Source organism: Dendropsophus ebraccatus, chromosome 5 (genome assembly GCF_027789765.1).
Source record: "Dendropsophus ebraccatus isolate aDenEbr1 chromosome 5, aDenEbr1.pat, whole genome shotgun sequence".
In the NCBI taxonomy this organism is placed as follows: Eukaryota; Metazoa; Chordata; class Amphibia; order Anura; family Hylidae; genus Dendropsophus; species Dendropsophus ebraccatus.
This window is the reverse complement of record NC_091458.1, coordinates 62,191,103-62,217,529: the sequence shown is the minus strand read 5'-3', so window position 1 is coordinate 62,217,529 and position 26,427 is coordinate 62,191,103. Positions and strand designations below refer to the sequence as shown.

Sequence of the window (26,427 nt, the reverse complement as noted above, 5' to 3'; positions counted from 1 at the left end):
CCATACTGTGACTGGATAACACTGCCATACCAGACCTGACCAATACCGGCAAACTGTGACTGGGTAACACCGCCACACCAGTCCTGACCAATACCACCATACTGTGACTGGATAACACCATCATATCAGACCTGACCAATACTGCCATACTGTGACTGGATAACACCGCTATACCAGACCTGACCAATACCACCATACCGTGACTGGATAACACTGCCACACCAGACCTGACCAATACCGCCATACTGTGACTGGATAACACCCCCATACCAGACATGACCAATACCGACACACTGTGACTGAATAACACTGCCATATGGGTAAATACAACCCTGCAGGTATACAGCACACTACAGGTATACAGGACCCCAAAACTATACACTACAAGTGCATGGGACCTCCACAAAACTATATACTACAGGTATACAGGACCCCAAACTTTACACTACAGGTATACAGGACCCCAAAACTATATACTACAGGTATACAGGACCTCCACCAACTATATACTTCAGGTATACAGGACCTCCACCAACTATATACTACAGGTATACAGGACCCCAAACTGTACACTACAGGTATACAGGACCCCCAAAACTATACACTACAGGTATACAGGACCTCAAAACCATACACTACAGGTATACAGGACCTACACCAACTCTATAATACAGGTATACAGCACCTTCACCAACTCTATACTACAAGTATACAGGACCCCAAACATACTACAGGTATACAGGAACTCCACCAGCTATATACTACAGGTATATAGGACCCCAAACTATACACTACAGGTATACAGGACCTCCACCAACTCTATACTATAGTTATACAGGACCCTCAAACTATTTACTACAGGTATACAGGACCCCCGAACTATATACTACAGGTATACAAGACCTCCACCAATTATACACTACAGGTATCCAGGACCCTCAAACTATAAACTACAGGTATACAAGACCTCCACCAACTATACATTACAGGTATACAGCACCAACTAGATACTACAGGTATACAGGACCCCCAAACTATACAGTACAGGTATACAGGACCTTCACCAACTGTACACTGCAGGTATACAGGACCTCCCTCAACTATACACTATAGGTATACAGCCCCCCAACTATGCACTACAGATATGCGAGACCCCTAAAAACTATACATTGTGGGTATACAGAACCCCTCCAACTATGCACTACAGGTATACACTAATTCCACTGATTAACTCAGATGAAACAATACCTTTAGCTTGGCCTCCTGGGCACCTTAGAACAAATCTAATTAACACACTGACACTTTATACCCGGGCAGCGACGGGTACATTTTCTAGTCTATATAATAAAAATCAAAGTCTGTCTGTTTGTCTGTCCTTCTGTCTGTCTGTCCCAAATAGACTTCCAAACGCCTGAACCGTTTGACCCCAAATTTGGCACACAGATACATTGGGTGCCCGGGAAGGTTTTAGCGAAGGTCCCGTCCCCGCCAGATGTACAGGAGGGGAGGGGGAGGGGAAATAGCACCCCATAGAGATGAATTGGAAAATCTCCTCACTGCAAACACAGGTGATATAATTAGCTGCAGCAGACACGGCAGTTGGAGTCTTAGCAACCAATAGGATTACTGCTTTCATTTTCACAGGGAGCAATGGTTGCTAGGGAAGCTGCCTCACAACATCCACAGTAATAACTGATAGACCCCTACTCCATCTATACAGTATATGTATACAGGACCCCTTACTCCATCTATACAGTACATATATATACAGGACCCCCTACTCTATCTATACAGTACATATATATACAGGACCCCCTACTCCATCTATACAGTACATATATATACAGGGCCCCCTAATCCATCTAAACAGTACATGTATATACAGGGCCCCCTACTACATCTATACAGTACATATATATATATAGGACCCCCTACTCCATCTATACAGTACATATATATACAGGGCCCCCTACTCCATCTATACTGTACATGTATATACAGGACCCCCTACTGCATCTATACAGTACATGTATATACAGGGCCCCCTACTCCATCTATACAGTACATGTATATACAGGGCACTACAGGTATACCAAACTGTGACTGGATAACACTGCCACACCAGACCTGACCAATACCGCCATACTGTGACTGGATAACACTGCCATACCAGACCTGACCAATACCGCCAAACTGTGACTGGATAACACCATCATATCGGACCTGCCCAATACCGCCATACTGTGACTGGATAACACCGCTATACCAGACCTGACCAATACCACCATACCATGACTGGATAACACCGCCACACCAGACCTGACCAATACTACCATACTGTGACTGGGTAACACTGTCATAACACACCTGACCAATACCAGCATACTATGACTGGAAAAAACTGCTATACCAGACCTGACCAATACTGCCATACTGTAACTGGATAACACTGTCATACCACACATGACCAATACCGCCATACTGTGACTGGATAACACTGCCATACCAGACCTGACCAATACCGCCATACTATGACTGGATAACATTGCCATACCAGACCTGACCAATACTGCCATACTGTGACTGGATAACACTGCCATACCACACCTGACTAATACCGCCATACTGTGACTGGATAACACCACTATACCAGACCTGACCAATACCGCCACATTGTGACTGGAGAACACTGCCACACCAGACCTGACCAATACCGCCATACCAGACATGACCAATACTGACACACTGTGACTAAATAGCACTGCCATACCAGACCTGACCAATACCGCCGTACTGTGACTGGATAACACCGCTACACCAGAACTGACCAATACCGCCATACCCCCCTCGAAAAGACACCAGATTTTCTGGCAAGTCTCAATGGGAGGGTACTGCCCCTCTGCAAGGTGCTACCCTACGCACCAGACCATGGGTGCCTAATGGTAAATACGACCCTGCAGGTATACAGGACACTAAAGGTATACAGGACCCCAAAACTATACACTACAGGTGCACGGGACCTTCACCAACTATATACTACAGGTATACAGGACCCCAAACTTTACACTACAGGTATACAGGACCCCAAAACTATACACTACAGGTATACAGGACCTCCACCAACTATATACTTCAGGTATACAGGACCTCCACCAACTATATACTACAGGTATACAGGACCCCAAACTATACACTACAGGTATATAGGACCCCAAAACTATACCCTACAGGTATACAGGAACTCCACCAACTATATACTACAGGTATACAGCACCTTCACCAACTCTATACTATAGGTATACAGGACCCCAAAGCTATATACTACAGGTATACTGGAACTCCACCAACTATATACTACAGGTATATAGGACCCCAAACTATACACTACAGGTATACAGGACCTCCACCAACTCTATACTACAGTTATACAGGACCTTCAAACTATGCACTACAGGTATACAGGACCCCCGAACTATATACTACAGGTATACAAGACCTCCACCAATTATACACTACAGGTATCCAGGACCCTCAAACTATAAACTACAGGTATACAAGACCTCCACCAACTATACATTACAGGTATACAGGACCCCCGAACTATACAGTACAGGTATACAGGACCTTCACCAACTGTACACTGCAGGTATACAGGACCTCCCTCAACTATACACTACAGGTATTCAGCCCCCCCAACTACACACTACAGGTATACAGGACCCCCCAACTATACACTATAGGTATACAGCCCCCCCAACTATGCACTACAGATATGCGAGACCCCTAAAAACTATACATTGTGGGTATACAGAACCCCTCCAACTATGCACTTCAGGTATACACTAATTTCACTGATTAACTCAGATGAAACAATACCTTTAGCTTGGCCTCCTGGGCACCTTAGAACAAATCTAATTAACACACTGACACTTTATACCCGGGCAGCGCCGGGTACATTTTCTAGTATACAATATAAACATAGTAGGACACATTTCTATGCATTACAATGTCTTTTGAAGGGATTCATGCTGCACATGTTGTTTTTGCAGGTTATTTGTACAATTTAAATTTGCTTTAATGTTTTTTTTAAACATACAAAACTGATGCTAGGCAATGTAAGACACATAAACGTAGCTTTAGGAAATTTGTTAATATAACCTCATGGGATCCTTTGTGACATGTCTGTGTTTGGTGACCTTTTATTGTACATGATTCTAATGTATGTATAATTAGTATTAATTCCCCCTTAAGCTGTGTGGGAAAAATGAAAGCATCCAAGGTTGTGACCAATGTGATTGCAGATTTCAGAGACTCCCCAGTTCCGATCGTTCTCCTTCACTATGAACGTCTTCTTTTTAAGGCCTGTTATAACTATTGCTCCTCCTACAAGAAGCTTTTTCCCATGAAATCCCAGACAGGGAAGATTCAGTACAGTATGCCATGGGTGTACAGTTTAGAACAAATCATACACTTAACCCTTTCAGTTCCTGTAAAGTTTCACTTGCAGAAATTGATGAGTGCACTGAAGTTTAGACATATTTTTTCCCCAAACCTATGCTTACAATAAAGTAAAAGCCAGAGTAACTAAATATAAGCTCTTGAGTTGCCAGATTGCTTTAAAAGTTGAAAATTGACTGGACCACTTACCCTATTATGTACTGCAGAACCAAAGACTAGTCACCTGTGCTGTGGAATTGTATATAGATTTGGCTGAAGCCATGTTCAAAGTAGTAGAAATGTATTTTTGTACCTGTAGTCCCAGGTGACTTTTTAGGATAAGCCATCCTGTGTACATGAGAGGTAGAACTATATCTGGCCATCCTATATCTGATATATGGCATTTTTCTGCAAATTTCTGTTCTGCAATCAAAACATGTAAATTTCAGTTCTTACAGTGCTGGTGGGTGGGGTATAATAGCTACGGTGTGTGCACGCAGAGAAGGAGATCCTGCACTGTCTTTGTTCACAGCCTAAAAAGCAGGAGCATTATGGAAGCCTTATGAAAGCTGCAGTAAGTCTATACTGTATATAAAGCACTGGGGTGAGATCTCTAACTGATCTCTTACGCTCCTATTCCTCATTCCCTGCTTTCTGCTGCCGCTATTATATGCGTCGGTAGTGGGCAGGTAAGTCCGGGGAGGGCCGGGGGGAGCTGCGGGGGGGCTGCCCGGGTGATCGCTAGATCATCTGGGCAGCCAATAGCAGATAGCGGCGGTCTGCTGCCGCCGCTCCTATTCCCCAAGAGCGACAGCAGCATATCGCTGCTATATTAGTCATTTGTCTTTCAACATGTTGAAAGACAAACGACTGCAACAATCAGCCAACATCGTTCATGTCGGCTTATTGTTGCCTTCTATTACACAAGACAATTATTGGCCGTAACGGCCGTTATTGGCCGGATAGGCTGATAATCGTTTCGTGTAATAGGGCCTTTACTCTCTGCCTATGAAGAATTGGTCACAAAGAAAAGGCTGAGATTTCTTCTCTTTTCAAATCTATTCCTGGCTTTGTTGTTACTAATTGCAATTAACACTGAGACATATGAAGGTGCCATTAAGGTGTTATCAATGCCATATGCACTAATGAGTGTGCCACTTTCCCATGCAACCTTTCAGAATGACTATGTTGGTGTTAGCTAGGTCTGACATTATTGTTAGTATTGAAATCTACTAAATATTTATTCAGCCAAACAAGTAGGGGTGTATTTTTCACTATTTGAGAATAACATATATATTATAATAGATTTATGGTGCCTCTGTACACAGCTTGTCAAAAGTGTCATAGTCGTGCAACTGGCACACATGGCATAATATGTTTGGCACTGCTCATTTTCTTTCCCCTGTTCACATCAATACATCACAAATTTTTTTTTAATATATTTTAAGAACTTATCTAGGAATATCCAAGACACCATATAGTTAGTGTTAGGCTGGGTTCACACTACGTTTTTGCAATCCATTTTTTTCATCCGTTTTTAGCAAAAAAAAAAAAAGAAAAACATTTATGTGCATCCATTTTGATCTGTTTTTCCATTGACTTCTATTCTAAAAAAAAAAAAACAGGTCAAAACAGGTGCGTTTTTTTTAACGTAAACAAAAACGTAGTCAACCATATTTTGGTGTCTGTTAAAAAAATGGATCTGTTTTGATGCTTTTTTTTAGAATGGAAGTCAATGGAAAAACAGATCAAAACGGATGCACACAAATGCATCGGCTTTTTTTCATGTTTTTTTTTTTCTTGCAAAAACGGATTTCAAAAATGTAGTGTGAACCCAGCCTTGCACTACAGTATGCAACAGAATTCCAGAGTATTATGCTTAGTAAATATCTCCCAGGTCTTTTGCAGCACCAACAAGAATATTTTGAAGTGTACATAGACCTGAGCACAGAAAAGTCATTTGTCCCAACACATCTTTAGGCTATGTTCACACTACGTAAAAGTATGGCCGTTGTTGCCATCGGCAACAACGGACGTACTTTTCACGTTGTGAAACATAGCCTATTCTGCTATGGGATCCCGGCCGGCGCCGCAAATAACTGACATGTCAGTTTTCTGCGGCCGCAATTCAATGAATTGCGGCCGTAGGAAACCCTGTCAGTTCACACAGTGAAGCCAGTCAGATAAGTTTCATTACCCTAAATGGGTAACACAAAGTCTTATGGACAACTTAGTTGAATTCCTGATCTGTGACCAGCTGTCGGCATGATGCGGTCTCTATTTGCTGTTTATTAATAGAGTTTATTAAGTACAATACGCCATATTGAGATTTTTTATGTCAAGTTCTCTGCATAAAGCAATTATCAGCGTGTCATCCCTTAAGGCCCATCCCATCAACTTAAGGCCCTATTGTACAAAGCGATTATTGGCCGTGTTTGGACGATATCAGCCGTTATGGACGATAATTGCTTTGTGTAATAGTGGACAACGATCAGCCAACATGCACGATGTCAACTGATTGTTGTCTTTCAGTAGGCTGATACAGCAACAATCAGCCTAGCAACTATCTGCTGCCATCGCTCTGTGTAATAGATAAAGCGGCAGCAGACCCCTACTATCTCCTATGGCCCCCCCTGCGGCTCCCCTGCAGCGAGTGCTGACCTGACAGGTTGTCACTCGCTTGCTCCAGCTGATCGCCCCGTGTACTAGGGGCTTAAGTTTACATGTGTGATATACGTCTGCAGAAAGGTTTTGACACCTACCTGGGATACATTAGGTTCAGTAAACCCAAAGTAGTCACTTTTCAACTATGTTCAGGCCACTGAACTCAATGGAACTCAATTAAGCAGGCATCAGACATTTCGGAAGTTACTGATCACACCTGGTCTCACTGTTGAGAACCACTAAGATCCAAAGATACAGACAGCGGGAGTGCGTGGAAAAATATCTGAGCGTTTATTCCATAGAGTATAATAAAGTGAACAAGTCAGATTTGAATGAAAGCCTGGGAAAGGCACGCTGCTGCACTGCTCTTCCTGGCTGTATCTTGGGATTGCTGTTGGTCTCATAAAAAGTGAGTCTGCGAGTGACAGTAATGTTTCATGAATAGCATATGATATGCCGGTCTTTAAAAGTTCCCTCCCGTGCCTTTATGGTTCTATAACCCAGCCTGTTCAGTGGTCACACCTTTTCAAACACAACATTTTACCATTTTTACTGTTTGTGTCATATAGGGGCTGTACAAGATTGGATCAACAGGTCTGTCTTTCCCGTAAACAATGACATCCTTGTCTGTGGGCTGTGTCTTGTACTAGAACTCAGTCCCAAACACTAAAGTGGCACTGTTTGGGGGGGGGGGGGGCACCCCATCCTTGGGCCTTGGACTTCGGTAAAGCCTTTGATACAGATCCCCATAAAGATGTGATAGAGAAGTTAGTGGGAATTGGACTTAATCCCTGGATAGTTTTGTGGATTTGTGGATGGCTAAAGGATAGGTATGAGAGGGTCACTGCTAAAGGTGTATCTTCCGAGCAGAGACTGGTAACAAGTGGTGTGCCACAGGGGTCTGATTTGGGTTCTGTTCTTTTTAATATGTTTGTAAGTGACATAAGAAAAGGTTTGGTAGGTAAGGTTTGTCTGTTTGCTGACAACACAAAAGTGTGCAACAGGGTAGATGTTCCCAGAGGTGTTAGTAATATGGAAAATGATTTATCTTTGCTAGATAAGTGGTCAAAACGATGGAAACTGCAATTCAATGTTTCCAAATGTAAAATAATGCACTTGGGGAGGAGGAATCCTCCATCCGACTATCATATCGGCAGTTCTGTGTTGGTAAAGACTTTAGAAGAGAAGGATTTAGGGGTTTTCACCAGTGCAACCATGCGGTAGGGAAGGCAAACCGTATGCTAAGCTGTATAGCTAGAGGTACAGTATAGCTATACAGTAGGAAGAGGGAGATTGTGATCCCGCTGTATAGAGCTCTAATGAGACCACATCTGGAATACTGTGTCAGTTCTGGAGACCTCATCTGCGAAAAGATATTGATAAAATAGTACGGGTCCAAAGACGGGTTACAAAAATGGTAGAGGGCAGGGCCGGTTCCAGGTTTTTGTGGGTCCTTGGGCGACAGAGCCTTAGTGGGACCCTCATCTATCTACTATGCACCCATTATCTGCACACTATGCACAATCACTTAAGATACCACTAACATACACAAACACACATTATTGACACAGACACTGACTGACACTGGCACACACTGACTGACTTAGGGCCCTATTACACCAACAGATTATCTGACAGATTTTTTTAAGCCAAAGCCAGGAATGGATTTGAAAAGAGGAGAAATCTCAGTCTTTCCTTTATTACCTATTCTTTGTATATAGTCCATTCCTGGCTTTGGCTCAAAAAAATCTGTCAGATAATCTGTTGGTGTAATAGGGCACTTAAACTGACTAACTGACACTCACTGACTGACTGGCACTGAATGACACAGACACTGACATAATGACACTGATACACAGCACATACAGCTCAGTCTTCTCCCTTTTCCTACCTGTCAGGCTGTTCTTTACACTGTGAGGTTGAGGACCTTCCGGACATGTGATCAGGTCCTTCACCCTTTTTATCTGTCTGTGGAGATCCTGCTCCTGTGTCTTCTGATGTTCAGCACTCACCCTGCACTACAGTGAGCAGACTGAACATTAGAACACTGGGTCTCTCTCTCTCTGGGCCCGTAGAGGCAGCCCTGTGCTGAAGCTGGCCCTGGTAGAGGGTGTCAGACTTAAACCATATCAGGAAAGACTTAAAGTGTCTCTATCATTATAACTTTTATTTTTTATTCATTTTATTTTGTGTTGTTTATTTTTATTCATTTTATTTTGTGTTGTTAACATGCTGTAAAAAAAATAGGTTTTAAAAGTCTTTCCTGATATGTTTATGCCTCACACCCTCCACCATTTTTGTAGGCTGTCTTTGGAGCTGTTCTATTTTATATATATAGACAGTGACACTTAAAGGATTCAAATCTGTATAGTCTGGAGGAACAAAGGGAAAGGGACATGATTGAAACCTTTAAATATGTTAAAGGACTAAATAAGGTTCAGGAGGGAAGTGTATTTAATAAAAAAAAATATTGAACTCAAGAACAAGGGGACACAGTAAGAGGTTAATTGAGGAAAGATCAGACGCAACATGAGAACATATTACATTACTGAAAGAGTAGTAGATGCTTGGAACAAACTTCCAGCATATGGGGTAGGTAAATCTACAATAACAGAATGTAAACCTGCCTGGGATACATATATATCTATCCTAGAATAATAAAAAGGGAAATATTAAAAGGGCAGACTAGATGGAGCAAGTGTTTTTAGTGCCAACAATCTTCTATGTTTTTATATTATAATAGTGTAGGAATCTTCTAAGAACATTTCATTTTGTTTTCACAGAAATATTTTCATATGCATTCAGTTTAGGGTATGTTATGTCTCTTAGGCTTTTGTATATTCACTGTCTGTTCATTTTGCACATAGATTTCAGATGCTTGCACAGATGATACTTCTGCACCGGAACAAAGCAGTAATGAGGAAAATATGGAGGAGCCAGTAACCCCAGATGTGGAAAAACATCCAAACAATGTAGAGTCATCAGAGTCCACCACCAGTCATCTATCACCTTCTGAAAACACATGCCCTGGCATTGGTAGGACTCGACGACTTTCAGATTTCCGTGCATGGTTTGCCGAAAATTTTCGACATTATTCAGAATCCGAGGAAGGTAACTTATCTGTAAACTTTCTTTTTCCTATTTTTTATTTCTATTGTGGGTGTACATGTATGTTTTTTTATATAATTATGCAATCTAATATCTAAAAATATCTAGATTTTATTTAGAAAATAGTGTTGTTTTTTTCAGATAACTTATAGCATTACCCATAAGACACTTGTCCTTATCTAAAGTAGCTCTCCACACTCTATGTAGGAGGTTTGTCCCTAAATTTAATGGGGAAAAAGATAATGAGGCAAATGTACTATTACACTGGTCCATGGCACACCATATGTTTGGTGCATCTTTGGACTTACAGTATCTAATGTTATAAGTATTAGTTGGCCCCACACACTGGCAAATTATGGCTGCATTTCTTAGTCCGTATTATGGCCACAAGTTCTGGCCTGACTCTAATCCAGAAGCTCTGCAAAAAGTTGCAGTGTAGCCCTGGACTAAGGCTGAAATCACATCTACATTTTGTGGCAGTTTTTAAAACCTTCAATGGATTTAGAAGTTAAAAAAAAAAAGTTAAAGGAAAGACATACATACTAACATATTAGTAAATCTGGTCATTGTATATTTTCTTTGCATCTTTCATATCTACTTGTGTTTTACCTTCATTTCTATGTGATTTATGTGTGAAGCTAATGCACAAACAACAGTGAAACATTGTTTCTTTATAGATTGTATGATTCCATAGAAGGGGTTAAACGTCAATGTCCAGGCTGCAGTTTGTTCAGCTTTCAATACATGCATAAGTCTACATCCCTTATGTTATCTGCTGTATGTACTTTACATTAAATATGTTACATAGTCAATACAGCTTTTAGAAGGCATGTTTGCCTAATGACAGAGAGCAATAATCTGTGAGTTATGATGATATGTTTTCTAATAACGGCTTTGATCTAGCATCTGTTTTGCAATCGTGTCCCGTATAATCCTGAATTCGTTTCCTGTCTCTTCTATGCTGAGCTTTTCTTTTACGACCACGTCTGCCTCCTAGTGGTGAAAATGTTGTGTTTTTTGTTAGTATTTGAATGCTGAGTTGTTCTGGCAATCTCCTCTATGATTTTTCTAGTAGCTGCTGCTTTTTATATCTGTCACAGTCAAGTTACAGTTAAAGGGGGTTGTCCTTTCAAAAACAAATAACTTGAAATAGGTAAGAGTAGCTTATAAAAATTAAATAAAATAAAGCCAATGCCATTCCGATGGTTTATTTTTAAGTTTCCCTAACTACTTTTAAACAATTTTTTTTCCACTGGACAACTCTCTTAAAGATAATGTGTAAAGCTAGTATATACTATGTCATTATTTTGAGAACACATAAATGTTTACAAAGAGACCTAAATTACAATACAGTGTTGTCTGTATCAGCCGCAAGACCTTTTTATGGCAACAAAGGCGCAGTCTATTGCTATGTTCCCACTTAGAGAAAATATCGGGGAAGGCGTCTTGTAAGGAAGGCGGCCGATAATAATCATCATGATCATTATTTGAATCCGTCTGTTTGTTAAGACAGCCGCTTTCCACCAATTTTATTATGAAATAGGGAACACAGCCTATAGCTATAAGCTTATAAATAGAAGTTGTACAGGATAAGAAAATGGTTGCTTTCTTCTATAACCCTGTCCATCAGTTTTTTCTGGTATTGCAGCTCAGATCCTGGGATGCAGATAAATGTTTTCTTTCTTATAATGTGTTCAATGGAAATCTGCTTCCATTACTTAATATAGATGAGTTGTCATCATTGCCTATAGGTGTGCTAGTTGACTTGATCAATTTTTTTTATCTCTATGTATTGATGGCATTTCATGGAGATTTTATAACATGTTGGAAAATATACTTTGCAGTAATATCTTTAGGCTTTGTTCAGAACTGAGTTAAAGTGTCACTTTAACCCCGCACAGATTGGGAGATAGAGGCAGGAGAAGACCGAGCTAAGCGTGGTCCTCTCCTTGCTCTGTGTCCCATGATTAGTTGGACTGATCAGTCGGGCTCTATAGAGCTCCATCATAAGTCCGACTGATCACATGACGCAAAAGTGGAAGACGACCACGCGTAGCCCGGCCTTCTCCCGGCTCTATCTCCTGATCAGTACAGTTCTGAACACTCAGACCAAGACCGATCAAAACCTTTGACATGTCTCTATGACATGTCAAAAGTTTTGGGAAACGAAAGTGACACTTAAAAGTTTCAATTAGAAGCACCCATTGCAATTTCCTTAAAAAGTCCCAAAGTAGTCTAAATTGATGTGCTATCTTGTTCAGTAGCATGTTGGGCAGCATGATGAAAACCTGACAGCCCCTTTTAGAGTCAGTGGGGTCCACCAAGTGCTGATAGTGCCTGGCATGCAGATGATTCAGCACTAGAGATGAGCGAACCAGGTTCGGGTTTGAGTCCATCCGAACCCGAACGATCGGCATTTGATTAGCTGGGGCTGCTGAACTTGGATAAAGCTCTAAGGTTAGCTGGAAAACATGGATACAGCCAATGACTATATCTATGTTTTCCACATAGCCTTAGGGCTTTATCCAACTTCAGCAGCCACCGCTAATCAAATGCCGAAAGTTCGGGTTTGGATGGACTCGAGCATGCCCGAGGTTCGCTCATCTCTATTCAGCACCTGTGCATAGTGCATGAGGATGTAAGGGGGTCAGTCTTAGTTTAGATTCCCTTCGCATGATTCCAATAGTATATTTAGGTACTGCCTCTAATATGGTATAGAGTTTTTGAATTATTTTGCCTTTCTGTAGTCATGCTATGTATATACTGACCAAACAAATTACATAGCATCTCACTTAGTTTTATATTAATCCATTGTGATAATCTAACACTATAGGGCAAATAAATCTGTTATCAAACCATAATAGGTACTCCGCCAGGATCATGAGGAGCTCCGTTGGTTACAAGATACTATTAGTCAAATTTCAATAAACAATTAACAAAGGATACAATTATGCAGAACTTTCCAGTAATATTCCAATGGCAATGAATCATGTTAGGCTGCCAAGAGAAATTGATATCTTGATAGGCATGTGCTATTTCTTAAGCCCTCTCAAGACAATAATACCATATTACTCATTTCAATAATTGGCAAATTGCTGTCAGATAAATGTTGTTTTGTTGCAGAATGAAAAACCTAGTAAAGGACAAACATAATTTTCTCCTGTCTATTTACACATCCTTGGTGTTCCTGCAGGCTGAGCAATACAAACAGAACACAGGGAGTAACACACAAAGGTTTCATCACTCATAACAAGCTGTTCCGGATGTCATGCTCATTGACTTGAATAGGATTTATGTTCGCAGCTGTGTTAAGATCTACTGTGCTGTGGTGAATTATTCCCAATAGGACTGGTGGCAGTTCTGTGTACCCTGGACCAGGAAGTCACTCGCCTTTACAGGTGTTGTGATAGCACAGGTCATATGTATATGTAAATAATAGGTTCTTCTTCTGTACATAATTCATGTGCACTGGTCTGGTCTGAAATAAAGGGAAAGCCATTTTAACAGCTATAAACACTATGGGGGAAAGTTATCAAGCAAAAAAGTTGTATTTGTTGGCGTAAAATGGCCATTTTGTGAATAAAATATTCGCATCTGGCCATTTCACGCCACCTTTGCCAGTGGGGCGGGGAGGGGGTGTGGAGGGGCGGGGAGGGGGTGTGGAGGGGCGGGATGGGGGGGCGCAGACTCTGGGTTTGCTGCATTTATTATTTTTCTCGACAAAAAATGATACTGAAAACTACGCCAGCTCTGAGCTGGCGTACAGTAGGTTTCAAAATTTTCGCTTGGAGAGGCTCCATGAAATCGTGATTTATGTAGAGGCAATGCGCCTCTACATAAATCCCGTGAGCTCCGGAGCTGCGGGGACATTTTTACGCCTGGCGTAAAAAACGCCGGACTTAATAAATGTCCCCCTATGGGTAAACCTGATTATCTTATTTATATAAGCTTACTGGCCAGTAAAATAAAGTTGATTCCAGCATTGCTTCTGTTATAGTTTCCATTTATCCACAAAGGCTTTCCACAAGTCTACAAGTGATGGACTGAGTCTGTGGGACTTTACAAGAAATCCTTTGTGGGATTTTGAGGAGAAGACCTGTATTGCCATTTGCCTTCTGATTCATCCCAAATGGTGTTAAAGGGAAACTATGAGCAGCTTAGACGACTCTAACCAGATATCTTTAAACAAACAACCAGGAGGAGCGTCCTTAAATATTGGGGATTACTGGCTAGTGATCCCAAATATGGACAGCTGTTTAAAGACAAACCAGTTTTTGCGTACAAAAAGAACACATCTATTGGTATCTGTTGGTTAGAAGTGACATCCAAAAGAACAAGAAAAATAGACAAACATTTTTGGCCAGTAGCAGAAAAGGGACATTTGCATGCATGAAATGTCAGCATTGCAATAGTATAATTAAAGGGGATTCTATTCACCATCCCAGTCAGGGCACTAAATTTAAGATAAAAGGGTTCTACACTAGTAACGATAAGAACGTAGTGTATCTTCTGAAATGCCCCTGTGGGCTTGGATATGTCGGACAGACAAGCAGAAATGTTAAAATTAGATTGAATGAACATAAAGCTGCAATTAGGAAATTTAGCGATGGAAAAGAACATAAAGATAGTAAAGAATTTGGAGAGACATCAGTGGCGAGACATTTTGCCGAAATGAGACATAACGTTTGTGACCTTAGGTGGCAGGTGCTTGAGCAAGCAGAGGTGTGCACAGACAGTGATGAGAACCGCAAGCGTCTGTTGCGTAAAGAGACTTTTTGGATAACAGTCAGCCCGCAAGGGCTTAATGAGGTGTGCAGCTTTCGGGCATTTTTGTGATGCGATCATTTATTATGAGTTGTACATAATGGCTAATAGTGGTTCCCTTCCCTGTTAGATCATGCGTCTTAGTATCATTCTGATATTTAAATAATTATAAGATTTACGGTATATGTATTAAGTTTAGTCTCACTGAGGGTTAATCTTATGACGTGCTTTAACCTATAAGACGTTCCTTTCACTTACGTTCTCCACGCATGAGGAAGGAGGAGTCCCGTCCTCCGAAACGTCCGGCGGGAGGCCATAGTGTTTGGCATGTGTTCATGGAATTACTCAGCCTGTGAGCTAAGATTGCGATATACCTTGCAAAAGAATAATAAAGCAATGGAAAGTCTAATCACAGAAGGACAATTTATCCTGATGGAAATGCTGCAAAAACAAGGTAATATCGTTGGGTAGATCATACTACCGATTATACCACACATTATTTCTTATGATGGTCTAACCAGATATCTCCATACTGCACATTGCATATGAAGAAGCATATTTTTAAGAAGTTTTGGTGACTTTTTTCTAATTTTTCATTATAAAATAGTCATGATATCTCACAGTTTTAATTTTCACCACTAGGTCTTAAATTCATCTGATATTTCCTGTTCCGTCTGTGGTGATAAGAAGAGGCTGCTGTAAAGTAATCTGTACAGCATTATAGTGACATGTGACACCAGTAGTAGATAGCACCAGTATAAGACAATAGCAGCTCTCTGTGGAATGACCTCTTTAAAGATCACAGTGCACGCTCAGAAAATGTTTCACACTCATCTCAAGGGGACAGTCAGTTTATTGTTGTCTATGTCCACAGGGTTGCTGTAAAGCATATTGCTAAACGCTGTTAAAAACAGCTTAGGCAAGATGGCAGCCCCCATAACAATGTTAAAAAATTTAATAAAAGAAAGTACAATAAAAAAAGCAATAGATTACAAAACCAAGAATGTTTCAGTATCTGACTCTAATCATTAAAAGAAAATTTTTATTCAAAAGAGATTTATTTGCACTTGTACTGTATTCCATATACATTTCACATGTAAATAACTTGTGCAATGTTGGAGAATGTAGATACATAATCAAATAGAAGTTTTAGTGTACACTTTGGTATTAGATGAATAAATCGTAACAGGAGGTGAGGAAATGCCAGCCGCAGCCTTGCCTGTTTAATCAATGGTTCCATTAATATTGCAGAAGTACTAGCATACAGTATTCAATATTAATTCTATATTTTGTTACTTTTTTTTCTTCTCACCCGTTGTGTAACCAACAAACGTCCAACATTTTTTATGTTTTAAGCCATTAAATGGCACAAAAAGGACCACAAATCTGCTCATATTGGACATAATACATTTGGCACATCTTGCCATGTAATCTAAGTAGTGTGCACTTCATAAAGCATTTTTATGAATTTTACTCCAATATTCTTAAAAGGATATTCTAGGAGCAACAAACTGGCTCAGGCAAGTGACAAACGCAGTAAAACCTATATCCCAATTCCCTGATGCTGTCATAGAGCTCCTTATCGATGAGCAGAATTTCCCGTGTTCAGTTGTGTAATTGTTCGAGGAAAGGCCATCAATATCTGGAATCAGAAAACCCCTTTAAGTTCGAACACCCACACCTGCACAAAAATGAAAAATGTTCCTGAAAATCTCATTAAAGGGTAAAACTGTAAGATAGAAATTTTTAGCTAACATTAAAAACCTGCCTCTTCTGTATTATCGTATTATTTGTGCACCTGCTGCTATCAATTTGCACCAATTAGCACCCTGTAACACCAGCTAATAACAGGGAAGGGTGGCAGCCAGATGAAGATGATCGTCCTTGGAAAATGATATCTGGATGTAACACTCCATTATTCCCGTGTTGCTATGCCCCCCCCCCCACCCCACACTTATTCTTACTGATATATGTTAATTTTTATCCCTTGGGATGTTTCTATGTTGTAACAAATACAAGTTTCCTACATAGTAATAATGTGTTAAAATATGAGTGCTAGTGCTATGTACATGACAGAGAGGAGGACAGCACATAGTGTCAGTGACCATCTGGATGAATACTGTATTTTGTTGCTGAGAGTGCTTTACCCTTTTGCTTCCTCTTGAGATCATTCTGTTTATATACCCAGAAAAATGGTGTTTTAGAGCTCAGTGTTCTCCACCACCACAAGCCTATACATATGTAGATAGTTATTACAACCAGCCAAACATACCAGCACTACAAAAACAAAGGAAAGTTGAGGCTAAATGATAAATGTGGAAAAAAAATGAACTGCCAGTAAATGTGAATAATAAAGGCTCTTTAGTTGGAACTGATCCTCTGCAAGTTTTTAGGGTTGTCTTCTGTTGGTGTCTGTGCTTTCCTGTTTAGATTTAGATCTAGGAATTAAGTCCTTTAATGCCTTAAAGGCCTTCAAGGCTTAAAGTGACACTGTCACCCCCTTAGTGCATTCTGACATCTCTACACAGGTGTAAAGGGTAAATTTAGTGTTTTTCATATCTTATTTCATATCATACGTCATGGTGCTTGTTCAAGTAAAAAGTGTCCTTTTATCAACTGCAGATTGTATTAAGTGGGCGTGGCCTCGCGGCACTAGCGCCACATAACCCCGCCCACAACGGCACGGTTGGCCCCGCCCCCTTGACGCCCATTGGTTGTCCAACGTAAAGGGGGTGGAGTCTAGACCTTTCGGCCAGCCTGTTCCAATGGCCGGCGAGGGGGCGGGGCCAATTGTGCCGTTGTGGGCGGGGTTATGTGGCGCTAGTGCCGCGAGGCCACGCCCACTTAATACAATCTGCAGATGATAAAAGGACACTTTTTACTTGAACAAGCACCATGACATATGATATGAAATAAGGTATGAAAAACACTAAATTTACCCTTTACACCTGTGTAGAGATGTCAAAATGAACAAAGGGGGTGACAGTGTCACTTTAAGCTCCCAGGAATACTCTTTGTTAATAGTTGGCCCATATAAGAGGGCCAGTGGTCACCCAATGTACATGCTGATTGCATTTTTGGGCAGTCCGTAAAATCATAACTAGTCGGCTGCACATTGTCACGGCCGCGGCGGCGTCCTGTGCTCCGGGCCGCCGCCACGACCTCCCTCTGCCTCATGCAGCTGCTGGGGTCCTTGTGCAGGGACCTGGCGCTGCTACATGTTCGGCCCCGGGGGGCGCCTTACCTCGCCCCGCTCCTGTCTCCATCTGTGCCGGCCGGCGCGCGTATCCCTGCCTCCTAGGGCGCGCGCGCGCGCCGGCTGTCTCAGATTTAAAGGGCCAGTCCACCCCTAATTGGTGTATGCACACAATCACTCCCTATAAATTCCAGCCCTGCCCCACTACAGGTGTTGGAGCCTCTACATGCTTCCCATAGCGTTTGGCCCAGCTCCCTGTTGTTCCTGACCTTAGTCCCTGTCCCTTGTTCCTGTCTTTAGGCCTTGTCCCTAGTCCTTGCCCGCTGCCTTCCCATTGTTCCTGAGTCCTGTCCGCCACCTGCGAGCACGTCTACAGTCCTCCTGCCTACTGCTCCTGCCACGCCTCGCCTGCCGTCACTAGCAAACAAGCCAGGGGTAGCGACCTGGGGGTCGCCTGCCGCAGCAAGTCCATCCCGCCTTGCGGCGGGCTCTGGTGAAAACCAGCGGCCCCTTAGACTCCGCTCCCTGGTGAGGTTAGTGCTATCGCTAGTGACGGTCCAGTGGATCCACTACTAAAGGCGTTACACACATCTTGTGTAAATGGGATTGTGTGACCTAGGGGCGAACAATCCAGTTACCATTCATACACCCCGGTTGCATGATCGATCCGTGTAAAGGCTCTGGAAACAAGCACCGAATTTGCCAGGTTGGGCCATGTTAAAGGGCCCTAACCCTGAACCAGAGATCCACCTACATAATTTAAATAAATTGACAGAATTTATTTTGTAATTGTTTATCAAAAATAAACTAATGAATCTTACTAATATTTTTTTTGTTTTCATCCCTGCCCTATAGACTGATTTCACTGTAAGCCATGGTCCTAGAAGTGGTGCTTATGCTAAGAAAGAGATGAAGTTCAACAGAGCAAGTTTCCTGCCTCTCACTGTGATGTGATAATGGGGCTGGCTGGCTGGTTCAGTTTATTAGCTAAGGACCCAAAGACTTTAAACATGTAAAAAGGTTACAAAAACCCACCAAACTGTATATTGTTAATGCTTATAATATAGGCTGCAATAATCTGTAACCTTCAGAGCTTGGACCTCCTATATGAGGCCATAACACAAAAAATAAGAAAAATATACAAAGGTTACATACAAAGGTTAAAGTGACACTGTCACCTCCTTTTTGCATTCTGACATCTCTACACAGGTGCAAAGGGTAAATTAAGCGTTTTTCATACCTTATTTTATATCATACGTCATGGTGCTTGTTCAAGTAAAAAGTCATCTTTTATCAACTGCAGATTGTGTTAAGTGGGCAGGGCCTCGCGGCATTAGCGCCACTTAGCCCCACCCACAACGACACAGTTGGCCCCGCCCCCTCACCGCCCATTGGCACAGACTGGCCGAAAGGTCTAGACCCCACCCCCTTTTCGTCGGCCAGCCAATGGGCGTCAAGGGGGCGGGGCCAACAGTGCTAAGTGTCACTAATGCTGCAAGGCCACGCCCGCTTAATACAATCTGCAGTTGATAAAAGGACACTTTTTACTTAACAAAACATCATAGAAACAAAGAAAAGTAGATGTCACAAAAATGAATATGTCAAAATTGAAGCTAATACCATGAAGTTTTCTTTTCTATTTTTGCATAAAGCTGTTGTCTGACCACATATATCACACACCACTTTTTTCTTTTTAACAAATAAATAGCCGAGCACATTTCCCCTGTGGTTGGCCACAGCTTTATTAAAAAAGGAAAGGAGAGAAAGAGTGCCTTGCTATAAATAAACAGAATAGAGCCATCTCACTTGCCAGCCTACTACAGCCACAAGGGCATGTGCTTCCTATTCAGTCAGATGGTATGCCCCTTGATCAAATATCTCCTTCTTTCCTTTGGGAGTTTGCATACGCCTACAAAAAAATCTGACCCCCTACCCAAATGGAAGAAAATGGCCTTGTTGATACTGTGCTAGAGCCCAGACTGGAAATCTTGATGCCAATATCAATTAAATTAACGACATTGCTTAGACGAGTCAGTCAGTGATTATAACCTTCTAGTTGCCAGTCCTGAAATATCATTGCATCTGATGTCCTTACTAACCTAGAGGTGTGGCCATTCTGAGCCTTCTCAGTGGCTACTGGATTTTAGAATGCCCTTTCAAGCATGCTTGGTATAGAATCTGTGGGGTCGAAATGTTGCTATGTACTTGAAAACACAACATGCACTTCAAGCTTATCTGAATCTACTGCAGATTGTGTTGGACTTTCTGTTGGGCTGGACTTTAAAAGTTTTACACAACCATGGTCTTGGCATTCAGATCCCCACTAATTTGTAGAACAAATTGGGAAAAAAGTGTACAGCTGAGCACTTCTCTCTCCAGATCATTGCAATCTCCTTCTCACATAAGGAGAGGGGCTCGTAGAAAGTCTATAGAACCAGTCTCCTGCATCAAGTGTTTGTAGAAAGACCGTCACTCCATGGAGATCAGTGCAGTGCATGCAGAATAAACATCAATCTGTATGAAGAAAATCCCAGCATGATCTTCTTCTTACAGTGAGATCACATCAAGTCAGGAAGTGAAGCACGTAACTACATACTTTTTCCAACTTCTTGTAATGATTGAGATGACCGGAATGACTGAGCAAAACTTCTGACAAGTCTCTGTGGGATGTCAAAAGTTTTTTTTGAATGACATTAAAAAGTTTAACTTAAGGACACCCTCAGCCTCTTCTGAACCAATAAGGAAAAGAAACCCTGCAAGGAAAGATGCCAAATACGGCTCCAGAACCATTGACACCCCACTGTGTCAGGAAACATATATATCTCATAAATTTGAAACAAAGATCTGCTATAATAACGCCTGAAAAAGACCCACCAATCCTGAGGATTGTCCTTCAGGACCTTATTGAGCCTAATAAAATTAAGTGGCCTGATAACGCCAATGGAACCTATCCTAAAAGACAACTTTTAAACTTGCAGCCCTGCATCAAATACGCGAGGCCTATAGTACCCATGCCATAGGAATGCGACACCCCTCAGTCCCTCCTCCCCGCCCTCTTCATTATTAGGAATGCCCCTACAACAATTTCTCCTATTCATTACCCGTGTGAACACTGCACATGAGCTGGACCGTTAAGACACCTGTGCAGTGTTCAGACAGGTGATGAAAAGGAAAAATCCTGACTGGTGGCATTCCTAAAGATGAGGAGGGCGGGGAGGAGGGACAAAGGGGTTTTGCAGGCCTAGGGCATAGACACTCTAGGCCACGCGAATTTGACACAGGGCTGCAAATTTAAAAGTTGTGTTTTAGGACAATAACTGCATCACCTGCCGAACGGATCCCAGGAACAGATCTTGAATTAAAAGCAGCTATCTGAAGGTACAAGCGGTTTGGGGGGGGGGGGCAGATTGTGGGTATGGAGTCGCTTTAAAGGAGAAGTCCGGCAAAAATTTTTATTAAAGTATTTTATTGCCCCCAAAAGTTATACAAATTACCAGTACACAACTTTTACGAGGAATGCTTTTTTCCTGCACTTACTACTGCATCAAGGCTTCACTTCCTGCATAAAATGGTGTCACGACCCGACTCCCAGAGCTGTGCGGGCTCTGGGAGTTGGGTTGTCACTAGAGATGAGCGAACCGGTTCGCCCGGTATGGGATCTGGTTCGGATTTTCCCAAAAATCCGAGTCCGATCGGATTCGGATTTTTGGAAATCCGCTCCAATTTTTTTTTCTTGCTTTCTAAAATGGCACTAACTGACCCCGACTGACCACTAAACGGTCAAGTGAAGTCATAACTACATAACTGCTAGCTCTGGTCAGGAGTGCTTGTAGTTAAAGGGACATTTGCAAAACCCAGGAGACCAGCAGGGCCACCCGGTGCTGCAAATGATGACGGCTCAGGGGGCCCAGTGTATTGCAGGAGCATGCCATGGGGCCCCCTGATGCGGCGGGCCCCATAGCAGCCGCTATGGCTGCTATAGTGGTAGTTATGCCCCTGACTACAGACTACTGAGAAGATATTGTGGGAAAGGAAAGATTAGGAAAGCGGAGAGGAGAAACATCTAGTGATTGAGAGAGAATTATAGAGAGGACGAAAGATAGATAGATTAGGCATTGGAAAAGGGTGCACGGAACCAAAACGTGCAGTACAGATATACAAGTCCTATACTTTTGATCTTATCTTGTCTTATCCTGAGAGACAAAAATACCTGGTTCAGGTGTATAGCATTGTATCTTAAAAAAGTGCTATATACCCAATTTTTATACTTGGTAACTTCTGATTGAAAGTGTGTATATCACATCCGTCTTATCCTGAGAGACTAAAATACCTGGTTCAGGTGTATAGCAGTGTATCTTAAAAAAAAGTGCATGTTGATTACTGTTGCTAGTACCTGGCCTCCATGTTGGCTACTGCTGATCCTGCCTGCCCCCGTATCATAAAGATGCTTTAAACTATGAAGTACGAAGAAATCCGAAATTCGGTCGGACCGAACCTTCCAAAAAAATCCGAAAGTCCGGTTGGACCGAACTTTTGAAAAGTTCGCTCATCTCTAGTCGTGACATCACCATTTTATCCAGGAAGTGAAGCCTTGATGCAGTAGTAAGTGCAGGGGAAAAAAAACACTTTATAAGCATTTCCCATAGTAAGTGTATATTGATGATATGTATAACTTTTGGGGGCAAAACAATACTTTAATAAAAATTTTCGTTGGACTTCTCCTTTAATGCGCACACACACACACACACACACACACACACACACACACACAAGAAAGGACATGCCAGTTTGCCAGCCTGAAGACTAAGGACCTCATTTAAAAAGGACATTACCATCAATGGGCCATCACTCTTTTGTGCAGACAGAAATGTCCCATAAACTATTAAGAGCAGGAAAGCAACCAAGAACATGTCAAGGAACCTGCAGGGCCAGCAAAGAGAGAACCGTCCAAGTAATGTGTAAGGGAACAGAAACCTGTTTCAAAACAAATGACCCATTCAAGAAAGGAACGTAACATTTCAAAATACCGGCAGGAGACCGAGAGGCCCATAGGAAGGTATATATTGGCTTAGTACAGCCCATTTAACACAACCCAGCTGGTGAAATGAAGAATGAATTGGCAAGACGATGAAGGTGGACAAAGCATAAGAATACTGTATATAAACATGGTCATGCAGTCTGCCCTGGAAACTAACCAAACCACACAAAATAAACATTGAAATTATGGTTTTGGTGCAGTTTTTAGGTGTGTATAAAATGTACAGAATTTAAAGTCTGTATATAAAATTGGAATAATTGTATCTCTCTTTATAAGCAATATCTGGCTTTCGCCAATAAAAAAACTGGTCTTGTCTGGTTTTGTCCAACCAATCATAGGTCAGATTTCATTTTACGAAAGCAAATTAACATATAAAAGCTGTGCTGGTTGGTTGTTATGGGCAAAACCAGACAATTCTGGTCCGGCGGATTGATAAATATGGGTCTGTGTGTGTTACGGCAGTCCTGAAACTAGAGAGGGAATAAGTCATAAAGAGCTACATCCCATACAGCCATTTGAGCAAATGCAGCGTCCTGTCTCTAAAACACAGGACCAATCTTTACATACATCATACTTCAGTTTAGTAAAATCTTTAATAATATTCTACTGTGCAATCCCTCTACAAGGTCATTCATAAATATTTTATAGAGAATAGGGCCTAAATTTGATATTCACACGTGCAGAGGATCTTAGGATCCTATCCTATTACTATTTAACCCTGTCACAGCATTAACTAACTCCCTTAGAACACAGGGATGAAAGATATGTATCTGTATATTGTAGTCTTTTTTAAGGCATCACTGTACTTCCTCCTGAGTTAGACATGTGCTTTATATTGGCACAAGGTAGGTTAAGGCCCTGTTACTGATTTTTCTTTTTTATTGGAGTCCATAGTTTCACTCTGTGTGTGTGTGTGTTTGTGTGTGTGTTGCGCAGGAAAATCTTAGAGCCACTGAAAAAATTGCTCCATACACCTGAGCAATCACACAGTCAAAGTCAGTGTCGGACTGGCCCACCAGAGGACCAGAGGATCCTCCTGTGGGCCCCTAACTTTAGAACCTGCACTAACACTGATTGACATGTCTTTTCTCACTGGTTCTTTATTGGTGGGCCCCAGATATCCCAATCATCATGTTTTCTGTTGTTGGCACTACAGTATATCCCTATGCCCATGAGTAATCAGCTCTTCTTGCCATGCTCTGGTCTCTTGGAGACAGTCATGTGCTTGAACTCTCACACACATCTACGGATGTTATAACATCAGTATGTATCATCTGCTATTTTGAGTTAAGAGATAATAAAATGGGCATTTTATATCAACATTCCCTATAACTAGGAATTCCAATGTTTAATAAGATAGATTGCTGGAGGAATGGAAGGTCTCTGCATTCTTAAAAGTATCTTTCAGTGAGTGTGAGTTCCTTTTATCAGCGCTTATAACACAAAATATATCACATGTGCAGCCTAGTAAATAGTGTTCTGCTATGAAAACATGTGACATGTTATAGAAATGCTTTTCTTAAGATCTCGCCCTATAACTCAGCTTGTCTTCTTTGTCTGGCAGCTAAGTAGTTAAAGACTAAGTTTGCTAATGCTGTTTAGAGGCAGAAATTTTGGCAAGAACTTGCATAGTTTCCAGTAAGGCCCATTATAAAAAGATTCTCTTCCTGCTGCTTTTTTTAACATTGGGTTAGGGTTTCACAGTTGAAAATTGTACATTTTGCGGTTTGGAGCTCGCTTCTTTCTTTCATTGGCAATATTCCTGGCTGGAATCATTAGCATGGCTTTTATCTGTTACTTTTAAGGGAGGGCAAAACTTTCTTTTGGAACCTTAATGTAAAAACACTGTGTACATTGGCATTAGATGTGTTAGTGAATATGACATACAGAACACGGTTACGTCTGTGATGTGTCTAAACTGGGATGGGGAAATATAGATGAAAATTGCTAGTAAATGCATGGCCAGGATTTTAATAGAGTTATATGCAAGGAGATTCTGTCTGACACTTATCTGTGCAAAACTACAAACTATAATCCTTAAGGCTGGAAACACATGTGTAGTTTGTATTAAAGCTTTTTGGGCAAAAGCCAAAATTGGAGCCAGCAGAAAGGAAAAACATTTATAAGGCCTTTCTTTATATTTCCCCTTTTATTTAAAATGTACCTGTCGTTATAACTTTCAAAATCTAAATCAACATTAGATGTAAAATAAAGCAAGTTTTCAATATACATTAATTATTTTTGTTGTTGTTATCATGTTGTAAAACAAAGCTGTACTTACCAGAATCCAGGTCCAGTCTCCTGAAGGCAGATTTTATGAATACAGGAATTCTGGCCAGTACAGAGAGTCACAGCTCACTGTGTCCATCAATCACATGACTGCCTTCTCTCTGTGAGCACTCAGATGGCCTGGGATACACAGGACTTCCTGTTTTCTGACTGTTTCCTGTTTTTTTGAGGAAAAAAAAAAACACAGGAAGTGCTGTGTTTTCCATAATAAAAAAAAATGCTTTATATCACATCTACTGTGGATTTAGATTTTGAAAGTTATAATGACAGTGACACTTTAAAACTGCACCTAAAACTAAAATGCACACATGCATAGGAGTGTCCCGTTTATGCCATACTGAGTTTCCAATTTCCAAAGTTTCCAATTTTTGCACAAGCAGCTAGGTTGTGGCTGGCACAGCCATGATAAATTACCCCCATGGCCTTATATATAATTTAATGCAGTACTGTATAATAAATCCATTCAATCATATGTTTTATGTATACTTTTACCACCAATTTTCCATAATGCTTCAGATCATATAAAATAAAATGGAGGCATATATATTTACACTGGAGCTATGTACACAAAACAGTGGTCCTGTTCCAAGATGTTCATTTTTAACCCCTTAAAGACCGGGCCTGAAATAGCCTTAAGGACCGGGCCAATTGTTACTTTTGCGTTTTCATTTTTTCCTCCTCGCCTTCTAAGGCCCATAACTCTTTTATTTTTCCACCTACAAGGCCATGTTCAGGAACAGGTGTACTTTGTAATGGCATCTTTCAAATTGCCATAAAATGAATGATAGAACCCCCAAAATATCATTTATGGGGTGAATTTGGGTCAAAAAATGTGATTCCACAAATTTTGGGGGGGTCCCATGTTTAGATAATGCACTTTACGGCAAAACTGAAATTTTTTATTTATTCTATTGGTCAGTCTGAACACAGC

The 26,427-nt window shown here is 41.3% G+C and overlaps 1 protein-coding gene across 4 annotated transcripts in view; it reads left to right on the top strand.

The window, feature by feature from the left end:
* ARHGEF25 (Rho guanine nucleotide exchange factor 25) overlaps window positions 1–26,427 on the top strand; it is a 214,573-nt gene that overhangs the window by 35,798 nt on the left and 152,348 nt on the right. For all 4 annotated transcript variants that reach the window (XM_069970347.1, XM_069970346.1, XM_069970349.1 and 1 more), the window contains exon 2: window positions 9,969–10,212. In XM_069970347.1, the coding sequence (XP_069826448.1) occupies window positions 9,969–10,212 (244 nt within the window). The remainder of the gene's footprint in view (window positions 1–9,968; window positions 10,213–26,427) is intronic.